Source organism: Macrosteles quadrilineatus, unplaced genomic scaffold (genome assembly GCF_028750875.1).
Source record: "Macrosteles quadrilineatus isolate MER2022 unplaced genomic scaffold, UCM_ALF_1.0 Scaffold_4__1_contigs__length_99947679, whole genome shotgun sequence".
Classification (NCBI taxonomy): domain Eukaryota; kingdom Metazoa; phylum Arthropoda; class Insecta; order Hemiptera; family Cicadellidae; genus Macrosteles; species Macrosteles quadrilineatus.
In genome coordinates this window covers 97,331,250-97,343,920 of record NW_026542597.1, presented here as the reverse complement: position 1 = coordinate 97,343,920, position 12,671 = coordinate 97,331,250, and the positions used below count along the sequence as shown (strand labels likewise).

The following is a 12,671-nucleotide window of genomic DNA, read 5'->3' as shown; positions in this document are numbered from 1 at the left end:
AATGTTGCTTGAATTGCAATATTTAGAAGATTTTTTGTAGGTGATAACTTTTTTTAGGGAAAAATAGACCAGACACTTCATAGCCCTATTATTACAGTCCGAAATCCAATGTTACCTAAATAAATGGTAGTGACAGGAAATAAATTTACCCAGCACCAACCCTTATATTATACCCTATTTTTTTAATTACGATTCTCATTGGAAGTATTATTTCTGCTTCTTCTTATGCAGTTAACAAATTTCACTAGCCTACAAACAATTGTAATAGTTTCATTTAAAACTGGAAATCAGATTGAAGAATATTCTTAAAGAGTTCAACTTCTTTACCATTACTGTGCAGGCTAACGGTTTATCTCTTAGAATTTTCCTTAAAAAAATGATTTCCGAAATAAGTCTTTTTGATAGTTAAGAGTGAGTTGTAGTTATGCAACACATACGAAAACAATCATGACTTTTGCTACAACAGCTTAGGCTACACGATTTTACAAAATATTTCCTTTAGCACACCTTTATAGCATGTGTAATTTTGGATGTTCAAGATAAATTTAAACTAGAAAATACTCTTTTTTTACTAGGCCTAAATATCTGCCTGAATTATGATACAGTATGAATTCTGATTTCATCTATGTAACGTGGATATTTAAACTTAAAACATCCTCAATATCTACGCTCACTGTGGTAACCACTGTAAAAAATATAAACTACTAATTTTTTTTTTTTTAATCGGATGACAATAAAGTATTTAAGTAATTTCTGAATTATCTATACAATTCAACGCCGAACATTTAGGCATAGTCTAAGAATATTCAAGGAAACAGGAGACCAACTTTCATAGCAGTTTAGAAACTCAACCCCAGAGGCCAAATTTAGGCATCCAAACTCCGACTAGACGGACTGTGACTAAGCTTACAGGAATTCCCACCAAATCCCATAATCCCCATAGACAAAACTGTACTCACTGCTGGCTCAGGGGCTGTCGGTGTTGAAGAGGGTGCTGGTCTATTGGTAGAGTAGTTCTGTAACAGAAGGAACAATTTTAAGATACTGAATTACTTAGTAATGTTACATCTTACATATAAGATAATGTTTGTTTTGCAATAGAAAGAAATATAGCTTAGGTAAAGTAATTATTTTATCCACAGAGGATTCTACCAAGTTAACAAAACAACTCTAAACCACAATTCAACTATACAAAACACATGTCTTCTAATTATGAACTAAAAGCATCTATCAACATAGGTTCCAGTAGTGACTTGTTCTCTACTTAATCTTAAGCAAGTTTTGATACAATTTTCTCTAGGTCACAGTACAACTAAGGTGCACTTTAATAATCCAAATCATATCATACCAAATCATCCTAACTCATTCATAGTCAAGGGGGTATAGATGAAATGACTCGCTCTGACTTGTGTCTGGCCCTTTCTATGGACCTAGTTGTCATTTCACCAGTCTATCAATTTAGGAAGATTTCTATAAACAGGTTGATGTTATAGATGACCATCGACTTTCACAAAAAAGTGCTGTTTGTTCAATAAAAAATCATAATTTTTAATACTAGAAACAACTCTCTGGTACACACCTGTGGAGGCTGCTGATGATGAGGGGAAGGAGGACGCTGAGGGCTGGGCTGTGGTGGGGGCACTGTATGTGGGGAAGGAGACGGGGGCTGGGGCCCCGCTGGACTCTGACCATTGGGACTAGGGGCCCCTGCAACTACAGGACCAGGCCCACTGCCAGAGTAAGGGGCAGATCCCATCTGCAACAACACATAACATTTATCATCTTGCATTGCATTTAAATAGATAAGTTAAAAAGTTGTTTTTCATCAGCTAAGTAACTAAGGAAAATCACAAATAGTAGGTCTAATTTGTCTACCAACAACTATCAACAGGTCTTTAAAGTCACAACTTAGACTACACAGTTTAGTGGTTGTAGTGCACACTTGGTAACCAGGTTGCTGATCCAATCCTAAAACAAGTCAACTTATGCTTGAACAGCTGATCTTAGTTAGCAAGGAAGCTATCTTATCATCCATTCAACATTTATTAAAAATATTTAAAAAATTAGATCACATTCCAAAAAATACAAAGAGAATTTTAGAATTAAAATCAACTAGTTAAATTCAATAGCGTCTTCTATGCCACACCATTATATTTGAAGGCAGAGCAGTCCAATAGTGGCCCATGTTCTTTGCTCAAATGTGCTTTAGTCTTATACAAAACCGGCTAGAACTGACCACATTTAGATGGAAACTGAGGTGGACAAGTATTTTAAGTCCACGACTCAACACCTATCCTTAAAAATACCCCCACCCTTGTTTCGCAATGTCCACACAAATCTATGTAAAATAGACAAATAAATAATTTATTATAATTTTTGTCCTACTGCATCATCCAATTTATTTATATTCTTTAACCAACACACAATTGAAAAAATGACCCCAATTCTATCACCCAAACAAAAGCCAAACTCACACCACAACGCACCCTCCCCGTTAAAAACCCACTAACCTATTGAGAGCAGCATACCGACACCGACACAAGGAAAGAGCGAGCGAGACAGAAGACAGAAGTAATAGCCAGAAAAGGAAGGTCGCTGTGCATTATCGTGTCCGGGGGGAGAGGTGAGGGGGAGGGGGACACGTGAGCTGTATCAATAAACCGAGTCAGCTGATATGTAAACAAAAACAAATGACTGAAGAGGCGTTGACCTTTCAAGGTCGTCTATATATAGAGCAAGACACCTTCCTAGCAGTGGCCCAATTATATCAGCGAGGCCATTACCGTTTGACGGCTTTACAATTGCCGCTGTTATCGTTGCACGTTTCATGGCTTGTGTTGACGTTTATGATTTGGCGTGATGGACGTTTTTAACATTCGTTCTTCTACGACTCGTTTCATATTTTATTTACAGTACCAGTTACAGGATTTATATCTGATATACTGATTTTCGAAATGTGGTCATACAGTATAATAAATGTGTACTATTTCGATTTATAATTTAAAATAATTAATTTAAATCGCCATTTTAGAAAATCTTTTGAATGTTGATAGCATTATACGTTCCATTCACAAGTTGACCAGTTTACCAACGAAATATATAAACGCCACAAAGACTGCCAACAGTGTGCCGTTAAGTCTGCAAGGACTTTTATTCAAGAAAAGTGACAATCAGCGCGAGAACCGTGGCTTATTCTTTGGTGACGACTAACAATAACATTGACCAAACAATAACATATTATGTCATCGATAGAATGCGGAAGTAATTGACCAAACAATCGTCAATGCAATTAGAAAGCATTCGAACTCTGCAGCTAACAAACAAAGTAAAAGTCTACTTAGCTCCCAACGAAAAGTGTTAAGTTCACTGCTGCGGGCGAGATGGACAAGTTTCCCCCCACAACCAGCGAAATACAAAAACAATCTACCAAGCAGATAGCGAACGTCAAAAACGTGTTTACTAACAGCAAGCGAACGACATAATCCACGTTCTACCGAGCAGATAAGATACTATGTGAACGTTCTACTGAACAGCTAGCGAACTACCTCAACTTTCTACTCAAACTACGTCAACGTTCTACCGAGCAGATGACAAAATACGTGTACGTTCTACAGATCAGATAACGAAAAACGTTAACGCTCTACCAATAAGATAACAAAAAACGTTGACGCTCTACTGTGAATATATCCAAATACGCGAACGTTCTACCGATCAGATAACGAAAAACGTTGAAGCCCTACCGATCAGATTACGAAATACATTAACGTTCTACCGATCAGATTACGAAATACATTAACGTTCTACCGATCAGATAACGAAAAACAATAACACTACCGAGTAGATAACGAAAAACGTTAACGCTCTACCGAGACGATAACAAAATACGGGAACGTTCTACCGATCAGTTAATGAAAAACGTTAACGCTCTACCGAGCAGATAATAAAATACGTCAGCGTTCTACCAATCAGTTAATGAAAAACGTTAACGCTCTACCGAGCAGATAATAAAATACGTGAGCGTTCTACCAATCAGATAACGAACATCGTTGACGTTCTACCGAGCAGATGACGAACTACGTGAACGTTTTAACGAGCAGGTAACAGACTACGTTGGCGTTCTACCGAGCAGTTAACGAACTACGTGAACGTTCTATCAATCAGATGACGAACTACGTTTAGGTTCTACTGAGCAGAAAACGAACTACGTGGACGTTGTATCGAACAAAAAACGAACTTCGTGTGAACGTTCCATCAATCAGATAACGAACTACAATGAAGTTTTACCGAGCAGATAATGAACTACGTGAACGTTCTATCAATCAGATAACAAATTACGTGGGTAACAAACTACGTGGACGTCCTACCGATCAAATAACAAACTACGTAATCGCTGTCCCGAACAGATAAAAACTACGTGAACGTTGTACCAAACAGATAAAAAGCTACGTGAACGTCCTACCGATCAAATAACAAACTACGTGAACGTTGTACCGATCACTTAACAAACTACGTGGACGTCCTACCGATCAAATAACAAACTACGTGAACGTTGTACCGATCACATAACAAACTATGTGGACGTCCTACCGATCAAATAACAAACTACGTGAACGTTGTACCGATCACATAACAAACTATGTGAACGTTGTACCGATCAAATAACAAACTACGTGGATGTTGTGCCGAACAGATAACGAACTACGTGTAAACGTTCCATCAATCAGATAACGAACTACGTTGACGTTATACCAAGCAGATAACAAACTACGTGGACGTCCTACCGATCAAATAACAAACTACGTAAACGTTGTACCGAACAGATAAAAACTATGTGAACGTCCTACCGATCAAATAACAAATTACGTAAACATTGTACCGAACAGATAAAAACTACGTGAACGTTGTACCGAACAGATAACAAACTACGTGAACGTCCTACCGATCAAATAACAAACTACAGTACGTGGACGTTGTACCGAACCGATAACAAACTACGTGGACGTCCTACCGATCGAATAAAAAACTACGTGAACATTGTACCGAACAGATAACGAACGACGTGAACGTTCTACCAAACAGATAACGAACTACGTAAACTGCCCACTGTTGCTAGCGAACAACGTGCATGTTTCACTGCGTTGCTAGCGAACAACGTGCATGTTTCACTGCACTGCTGGCGAACGACAACGTCAAACGATATTATTATAGTACACAATCTTCTGACAGCTGACTGGCCAAGGTCTCACAGACAGCGGCTCATTTCCTTTGACTCGTCGCTGACTCACTGTTCTCAGACCGCCGTGTCGTAATGGCAGCGGCAACCAGCCCTGAGCGGCACCAGCGGTACCGACAGCGCGGCGCGGCTAGGCGTTCTACATTGAACACTGAACACTGCTGACAGTTTACTGTGCTTTATATCACTCAGTGTGTTTCGTATATCCCATTACCTTATAATATGAATTTTCAATCCTGAAATGCTAAGTAATGAATTGAAAACTAACTATTGAATGTTTTACAAACCCTAACTTACCACGAACTTTTTGTATGATAAATATTAGTTTCAAAACAAGTTTCCTTCTTGATATACTGTATTATTATTTATTTAACTATTCAGCTCTCATCCATGTTCAAATTTACCGTAAACACAAAGGTTATGGCGTTTCAAAATAAAAATAACATTTCTCAATTGGAGAAAACAACAGCGTCAAATCCAGGACTGAGAGAGATCGCCGGGTAAATAGAGCGCTCATCCTTTTGCTTTTCTCGAAGCTTAAATGTTCGGAATTTCCGTTAGCAAACTGGTAACTGAACTGCGATCGCGTCAACAAAAACTTAAAATAATAACAGAAGGGAAAAACGTCAGATAACAGAAACGTTTTTATAGTAGTTAGGTTAGCCGTGGACGGGAGGGGAGGGGAGGATCCAAGATGGCGGCGGTGACGTCATCTGTTGCTAAGCGACCGCCACAGAACACAGAACCGAACTGGGCGACTCAGCGGCAATATAAACACTCTACAGCCTTAAAACCTCTGATAAATAATTTCGTACGATAAAACGTCCTCTGTAATGTATTTGCTCACTTTTCGGGTAATATTCCTGATGTGGGAAATTGTAGATAGTAATACAGTACTGTACTACTATTGGCATTGTAGGGCTTTATTTTATTTATCACCGATAACAATACATATACTGTACTGACAAATACATAAAAATATAATAAAATTAGGTAGTTATACTACAGATTTCAAAGATGCAGCGGTAACAATATTGAAAATAAATTATTCAGTATATTTTTCAGATGTGTCTTTGTCTTTTTTAGTTTCTCTCACAATACCGGCATTACCAACCATTCTCAAACACAACATTCCCGTAATATTCGTCCTTATAGATCGGCTGAAAACTAGTTTACCCATGTTTAGGTCTATTAAGAAAATACTTGATGCCATGACGTTTTATATTTTTAGGACGGGCTCTACAACCACTACTACAGTTTAAGCTAAATTAAAATTCCACGTCTACCGTGCAGTACAGGTCTTGCAGTACAAGCTAATTAATATTACTAGAAAACGTAAATAATTGACATGCGGATTGCATCAACTCTCGTTTCAACGATTGAGTACTTTACTTCTTCTACTAACTTCATAATTTTTATAGACAAGTACTTCAACTTAATTTGAGGTTTCGACTTTGGAACTGTATAATCAAACTAGGTACCGTATCCATAAAAGCGTACAAAATGCAAAAAGAATTGATTCGCGGTTCCTGAGGTTAAATAACCACTAGAGTCGCTGAAACTACTTCGAAATACATTGCCTTAGAGACGCTCCGTACTGTATGGTAAACATACAATTAGCATTTAATCTTTAAATACACTCCCTACACTCCTACAGTAACTGTTGTGAGCGTACCTGGTGGGCGGGGAAGGGCGGCCTAGTCTGAGGCTGCTGCGGAGGTGCCGACGGTGACGCGGGGGACGGGGAAGGGTACCTGTGAGGGTACGGAGGGTACTGCTGTGGAGGTGTAGGACCCGGACCTGCTGGGGACCCGGCACTGGGGGGATACACGGGTCCTGGTGACCCGCTACCACCACCGTACTGACTGCCTCGACCACCCTACAACAACACAACATGGTAAGCAACATAGCCAGTGTACATAAACAAGTAGTTTACACAATTACCTTCCTTACAACAATACTGTGCCCTTAGCAATATGGGAGTGCCACATGAACGCCAGGTAAAATACATATGTGCCGGGGTAATATCAAATTACCAAGGATATAGTAGGTAGATCAATGAAACTAAATATATACAGACAAATATATCAAATACAAGTACACAAGTAACAGTTTGCATTTCTACTTAAATATATCCAGATACAATTACCTACCTCCTTTAAACTCACGGGAAAGGAAACATTTAATGTTATTAGCCGTGTGGAAAATACAGACAATTTTGTAGGTTTTTAAGAACCACTCGCATTTTAATCCCTTACAAAATATTACTGCAACAGAAATTGTAGTTTCAAATGAAGACTGCCAAGAGAGAGTCTCTTTATAAGATGTTGTAAAGAATCATTGCTGACCTTGGACGTTTAAAATAGAGTTCCTTGACTCTTGCATTAGGCTATCAGTTAATTTCTACTCCGTGTGTTTAAAATTTAAAACCCAAAAAACGAGTTTGTGACAAATATGCTGTACGGGAAAATAATGCCACGAAGTGGAACTGTAGCTTTAAAAGTTTAATGTACAGTTACCAGTTTTCTACAAAAAATTATACAAAGCTAAAAATGAAATAGGCTAATATAAATATGTAAACGAAACACACGCAACATATTGTATCCGTATCGTATCGCAGAGGCCCGCTGCTTATTCGGCGGGTCGTGATAGTGTGGCGTGCGCTACTGTAGGTTACAGCTGATAAACAGCTGACTGAGTCACGTGACTGATGTGATAAGCCAAGGTCGCGAGGTCATTGACCTTGACCCTCTCTGTTTACATCGTCCACCTGTCACTATCGCCATCTCTCTTCAGCAATCAGCCTCCGACCCACGACAAGACGAGGCAGTTCTGACGACAATGGGCTGCGATTGAATCATGGCCCAAGGGGTTTTAGAAGTTCAACTATTGTGGTGTGGTGTTTTATGACATCTTATCGTCAACGTCTTTTAATTTAGAACCTTCGTATTACATACAGTTATCATTGATGTACAATCTTTGTCATTCAATGTCCATCTTTCACTCTTTTAAATACGCATACTGGTGTGTTTGCTACGTACAAATCTATTATCATCTTATATCTTTAGAAGTATTCAGCTTACAGTAAGTATTCATCCATAATACTCCATAATATAGTTTGAGTTTAGTGAAAACCGGGAAATCAAACGTCTAGACTCGTGATTGTGGTTGGCAGGCGCATTGTATCAATACAGTACTTAAGTATGTATATCCGTTCCGAAAGTATAAATACAGTACAAGTGTTTAAAAGTGATTGTAAATATATTCACCTAACACTACTTGTTTTGTGTCTGTAACATTATTCTTAAACACTTTTAAAAAATGTATAAGAAAAATAAGATGAATTAAGACTTGTAGACAAGGGGAGTTTAAATTTACGGCCCAAAGGCGGAAGGCGAATGATAATTAACTGAAATTGTGAAAATCTCAGTATTGAAAATATAACTATGGTCATTCAAGAAGAGGTTAGGAATTGATGTATGAGCACGGTTTAATGGTATTTCCTTCCCACTTTGAAAACAATTGAAATTACAAATTTCCAAGTACCTACGTAACTATATTAGGCCAAATTAATATGGACCATAACTATTACTATATCAAAACTCTAGAGATATGAGGGACCCCCCTCAAACAACTTTACATTTCAAAGTGCTCAATGCCAAACCGCAAAACTATCCCCCTAAACATATACCTGAACCAACTACAACCAACTACAAAGGGGGGATTACCAAAACACCACGAGTTTCCACCTCAACTATTAAAACCCTAGTCGGGGAAACCCTTCTAAACGCATAGCGGCTTTGAAAACAAAAATTTGCATCGTGGAAAGAAGTAGTTTATTATACGCTACGTTAATGACAGAGTATACATCAGCGGGATCTCGGACAAAACACCCCCCCCCCCCGGCCCCCTAGCACCCCCCTGGTCGATGGACCAATAGCGGCGTAGGGCGGGGCGAGACTACCCCTAGAGGGGACCAGGGGGCAGTGTACCGTGTACCGTCTTAATCCCCCACGGACCCCACATCAAATAACAAACGTCCGCTCACTAGACAGCGGCAGCGGCCCGCAAAGCCTGATTCGATAAAAACTGACGATATTCTACAGTACACGCGGGGAGTGAAACCGATAGTCGATGGACCAAAACGATTTTAGATCGGTAAAAAGATTTGTATGTTTAAGCAATGTGGTTGGATAGAAGGTAGTTCGGTAAACAAGTTATTGATTTTTTTTAATAGTCCACCTTACATATTTTGTTGGCTTAAGACGGATATATCCATCAAACCAATTTTATTTTCTTTAGTACAAAAATTAGTTCAGATCTAGGGAAAATCTTTTACAAAACATTTAACCACTTTAGTTTTTAAATTTTGGCGAAAAATAACCAAGCTCTAAACTTTTAATTAATTTGGCCCTAGAATGGGACATTAATTTACATATATAAACATTTAATAAATCCATGTTCAGAGTGAACGATGCACAATCGTATAAAGAAGCGAGATTAAGAATAAAATTAATTAACACCATCGAAATTCTTTTCATAACGTAAGTACCTACTTGGAGAGGTGTTTTCGCCCTTCAACGGCAAATAAAACAACGCACAAAGACACGATTTAAAAATCGCAGAATTTTAAACATACAATTCACCAATAAAAATACACGATATTCCGAGAAAGTATGAGTAGGTACTCTTGGCTCACAGCTATTTACTTACATCATGCCACGCTTTGAATGTTACACAAAACACAATAGAACTTTACATCCATTTGATTACAGAAAGTATTTTCCCTTTAGCACATTTACATATTATTTATTTTATTGTACAGTTTTATATGACTACGCGATGTTAAAGATATTATAACCATTTATTATATGTTAAAACTTTTAATGTAAATATACTATTGTTATACCATTTATATTAAATTAGTTTTGGTGTTCACAAGTCACAATAATTCGGAAATACATAGTAATGAAGGCGTTTTAATAATTGAAAGAGATTAAAACAGCAGCCATTTAAGCCACAACCGTCACTTTATACTGTAAATTGTATCTATACTATGCAATAAATGCAAGCAAAATATTTAAATAGTGGTACTGTACTTCAATACACAAGGAGGCGTAGGCCTATTTTTAGCTAAAATGAAAGCAGGATGAATAACCTTTGTAGCTTCGTAACTTATTTAACTATGCTATCTTTGTCCAAACCCATTTATTAAAACCCATATGTCCAGACGGCCATACAAAGCTACTACTTTTCCCCAAATTTAATCCTTTCCACTGTAAAGCGAGTACTTAATCTAATCAGTTCCGCTATAAAAATTATGACGCAATTTATATAAAAGCTATACAGTCATAACTAAATAAACCATAATTTTTGGCTCGGATCAACAATGATATTGATTTTTCAGTGCATCAGCAAACTCAGCAGTCTCTGGCTGCATCACCATCGATCCGTGGCTGACTGCAGCCAACCCTAACTGGACCTCCGCTGTACTCTCGTACTGCTGACGATAATACGAAATTCATTTTTATCAATTTTTATTGTTCTATATAAGATTACTACTGGTGTACGATATACCTCAATATAAAGTATGGTTCAGTTTATAGCCGTCAAAAGGCGAATGGCTTCTTAACATAAAAAGCTGCTGGTTTTTATCCATAAAAAATTGTTGGCTTCTAATCATCAAAAACTGTTGGCTTCTAATCATCAAAAGCTGTTGGCTCCTAAGCATCAAAAAGCTGCTGGCTTTAAACCATCAACATTCAATCTATTGGCTTCTAATTAGGCTATCAAAAAGCTGTTTGCTTATAACCATAAAAATCTTTTGGCTTCTAATTATCAAAAAGCTGTTTACTTATAACCATAAAAAGCTTTTGGCTTCTAATTATCAAAAAGCTGTTTGCTTATAACCATAAAAAGCTTTTGGCTTCTAATTAAAAGCTGCTGTTTTTAACCATCTATTGGCTTCTAACCATCAAAAAGTGATTGACTTCCAACTATAAAAAGCTTCTAACCACAAAAAAGCCGGCTTTTTAATAATTAAAAAGGTTACGAACTGATTAAGCTTAATAGGTTACACCACATTTCTAGGCATATAGGCTACCCTGTTTGCCCAAGGAATGGGACTAAATGAATGATTGAGCTCCAGCCGAACTCCCTGAGCAAACAGGGTTCAGAATACTCAAAAATGTTTACACCACAGCTTAGACAGGGGGGCAATTGCGACTGATCTAGAAAATCTGTATGTCTACTGGTAAATGATGAATTCAGTTTACAAAAGGATTATTGCCATACATCGTTGTCATACAAGTAAAATGAAATATTTTAAAAGCTGGTGAGAGGTTTCGTTTTAATGCCATCCTTCGATGTCATGTTGTATACAGCATGTACACGAAGGCCAACACTGATATGATTGTAAAAAAGCTACTTTAGTGGGACGAAATATCGCCAGAAACTAGCCTGCAAGATCGCCGAGCAGATCAATACGCAGCGGCGGCACATCTCCACCCCGCGGAATCGGCACATGACCTATATTAGGACACTACCGAAGGATTGTGGCGAAATTTGGTTTATTGTCGAATATCAGTACCTGTGGTAATTTTGTAATACTTAGGAGTATTTTATGACTGTCTACATTCAAACTTCACGAATATAAAAATATAACATCAACAAATTTTACGAAGGATGATGTATACTATTCAATTGGTAAAGAGAGAGAGAGAGAGACCGATGGATGGAGGGAGATGCGTAACGGCAACGGGCTGGATATACAGAGTTTGTCGCCGTTGATTCACTTAGTTTCGGTGGATCGGGCGCCAAACTAAGCGGAACTCGAAATCTCTCGAGTAAAACGAGCTTTAGAAATTTTGTGAACGTAACACTTTCTAACTGTTCATGGGTAAAATGCCGTTAAGTATGAGAACTGAATGTTTCATGCTACTTAGTGAGTGTTTGGACGAGACCACCGATATATATTTGGGTGACATAAAAGAAAATGGTGTACTGAGTAACACATCTTCAGGAGGAAAACGTTTAAAAATTCAATTGAAAGAAGGCAGAAGTTGACGACATTTAAAACTACTCATCGCCAGCAATAAAACATCAAATTAATCAACGAAGCCACCACCGTGGGAAACCGTTATCAAGGAAGATAAGACTGTTAATTAGACACTGACAGATGGGAGCAAACAAAGAGAGATGGAGGCAAAGATACCGCGAGCCGATGGAAATCAGCTGAGACGGCGGAAATAAATTGGCGATAATATAACGGCCCAGAGACATGAATGAATCAAGGTCTACGTTACAACTCGTGCCACTTGCCGCCGCCATTCATAAATAACCGTGAGGAAATAAATGGGTTTCTTGGAGTGAGCGCGTGTGGGGGAGGTGGGGGGATCTGTCTAGACTGTGATTGGCAGCCGGGATTGATACCGCACTA

General features: G+C 38.2%; 1 protein-coding gene across 11 annotated transcripts in view; it reads right to left on the bottom strand.

Moving 5' to 3' along the window:
* Nucleotides 1-12,671, bottom strand: part of LOC128991568 (trithorax group protein osa-like) — a 90,746-nt gene that overhangs the window by 61,774 nt on the left and 16,301 nt on the right. For all 11 annotated transcript variants that reach the window (XM_054414568.1, XM_054414579.1, XM_054414578.1 and 8 more), the window contains exons 2-4: nucleotides 6,909-7,112; nucleotides 1,580-1,756; nucleotides 960-1,016 (exon numbers count right to left, since the gene is read on the bottom strand). In XM_054414568.1, coding sequence (XP_054270543.1) covers nucleotides 960-1,016; nucleotides 1,580-1,756; nucleotides 6,909-7,112 — 438 coding nt within the window. The remainder of the gene's footprint in view (nucleotides 1-959; nucleotides 1,017-1,579; nucleotides 1,757-6,908; nucleotides 7,113-12,671) is intronic.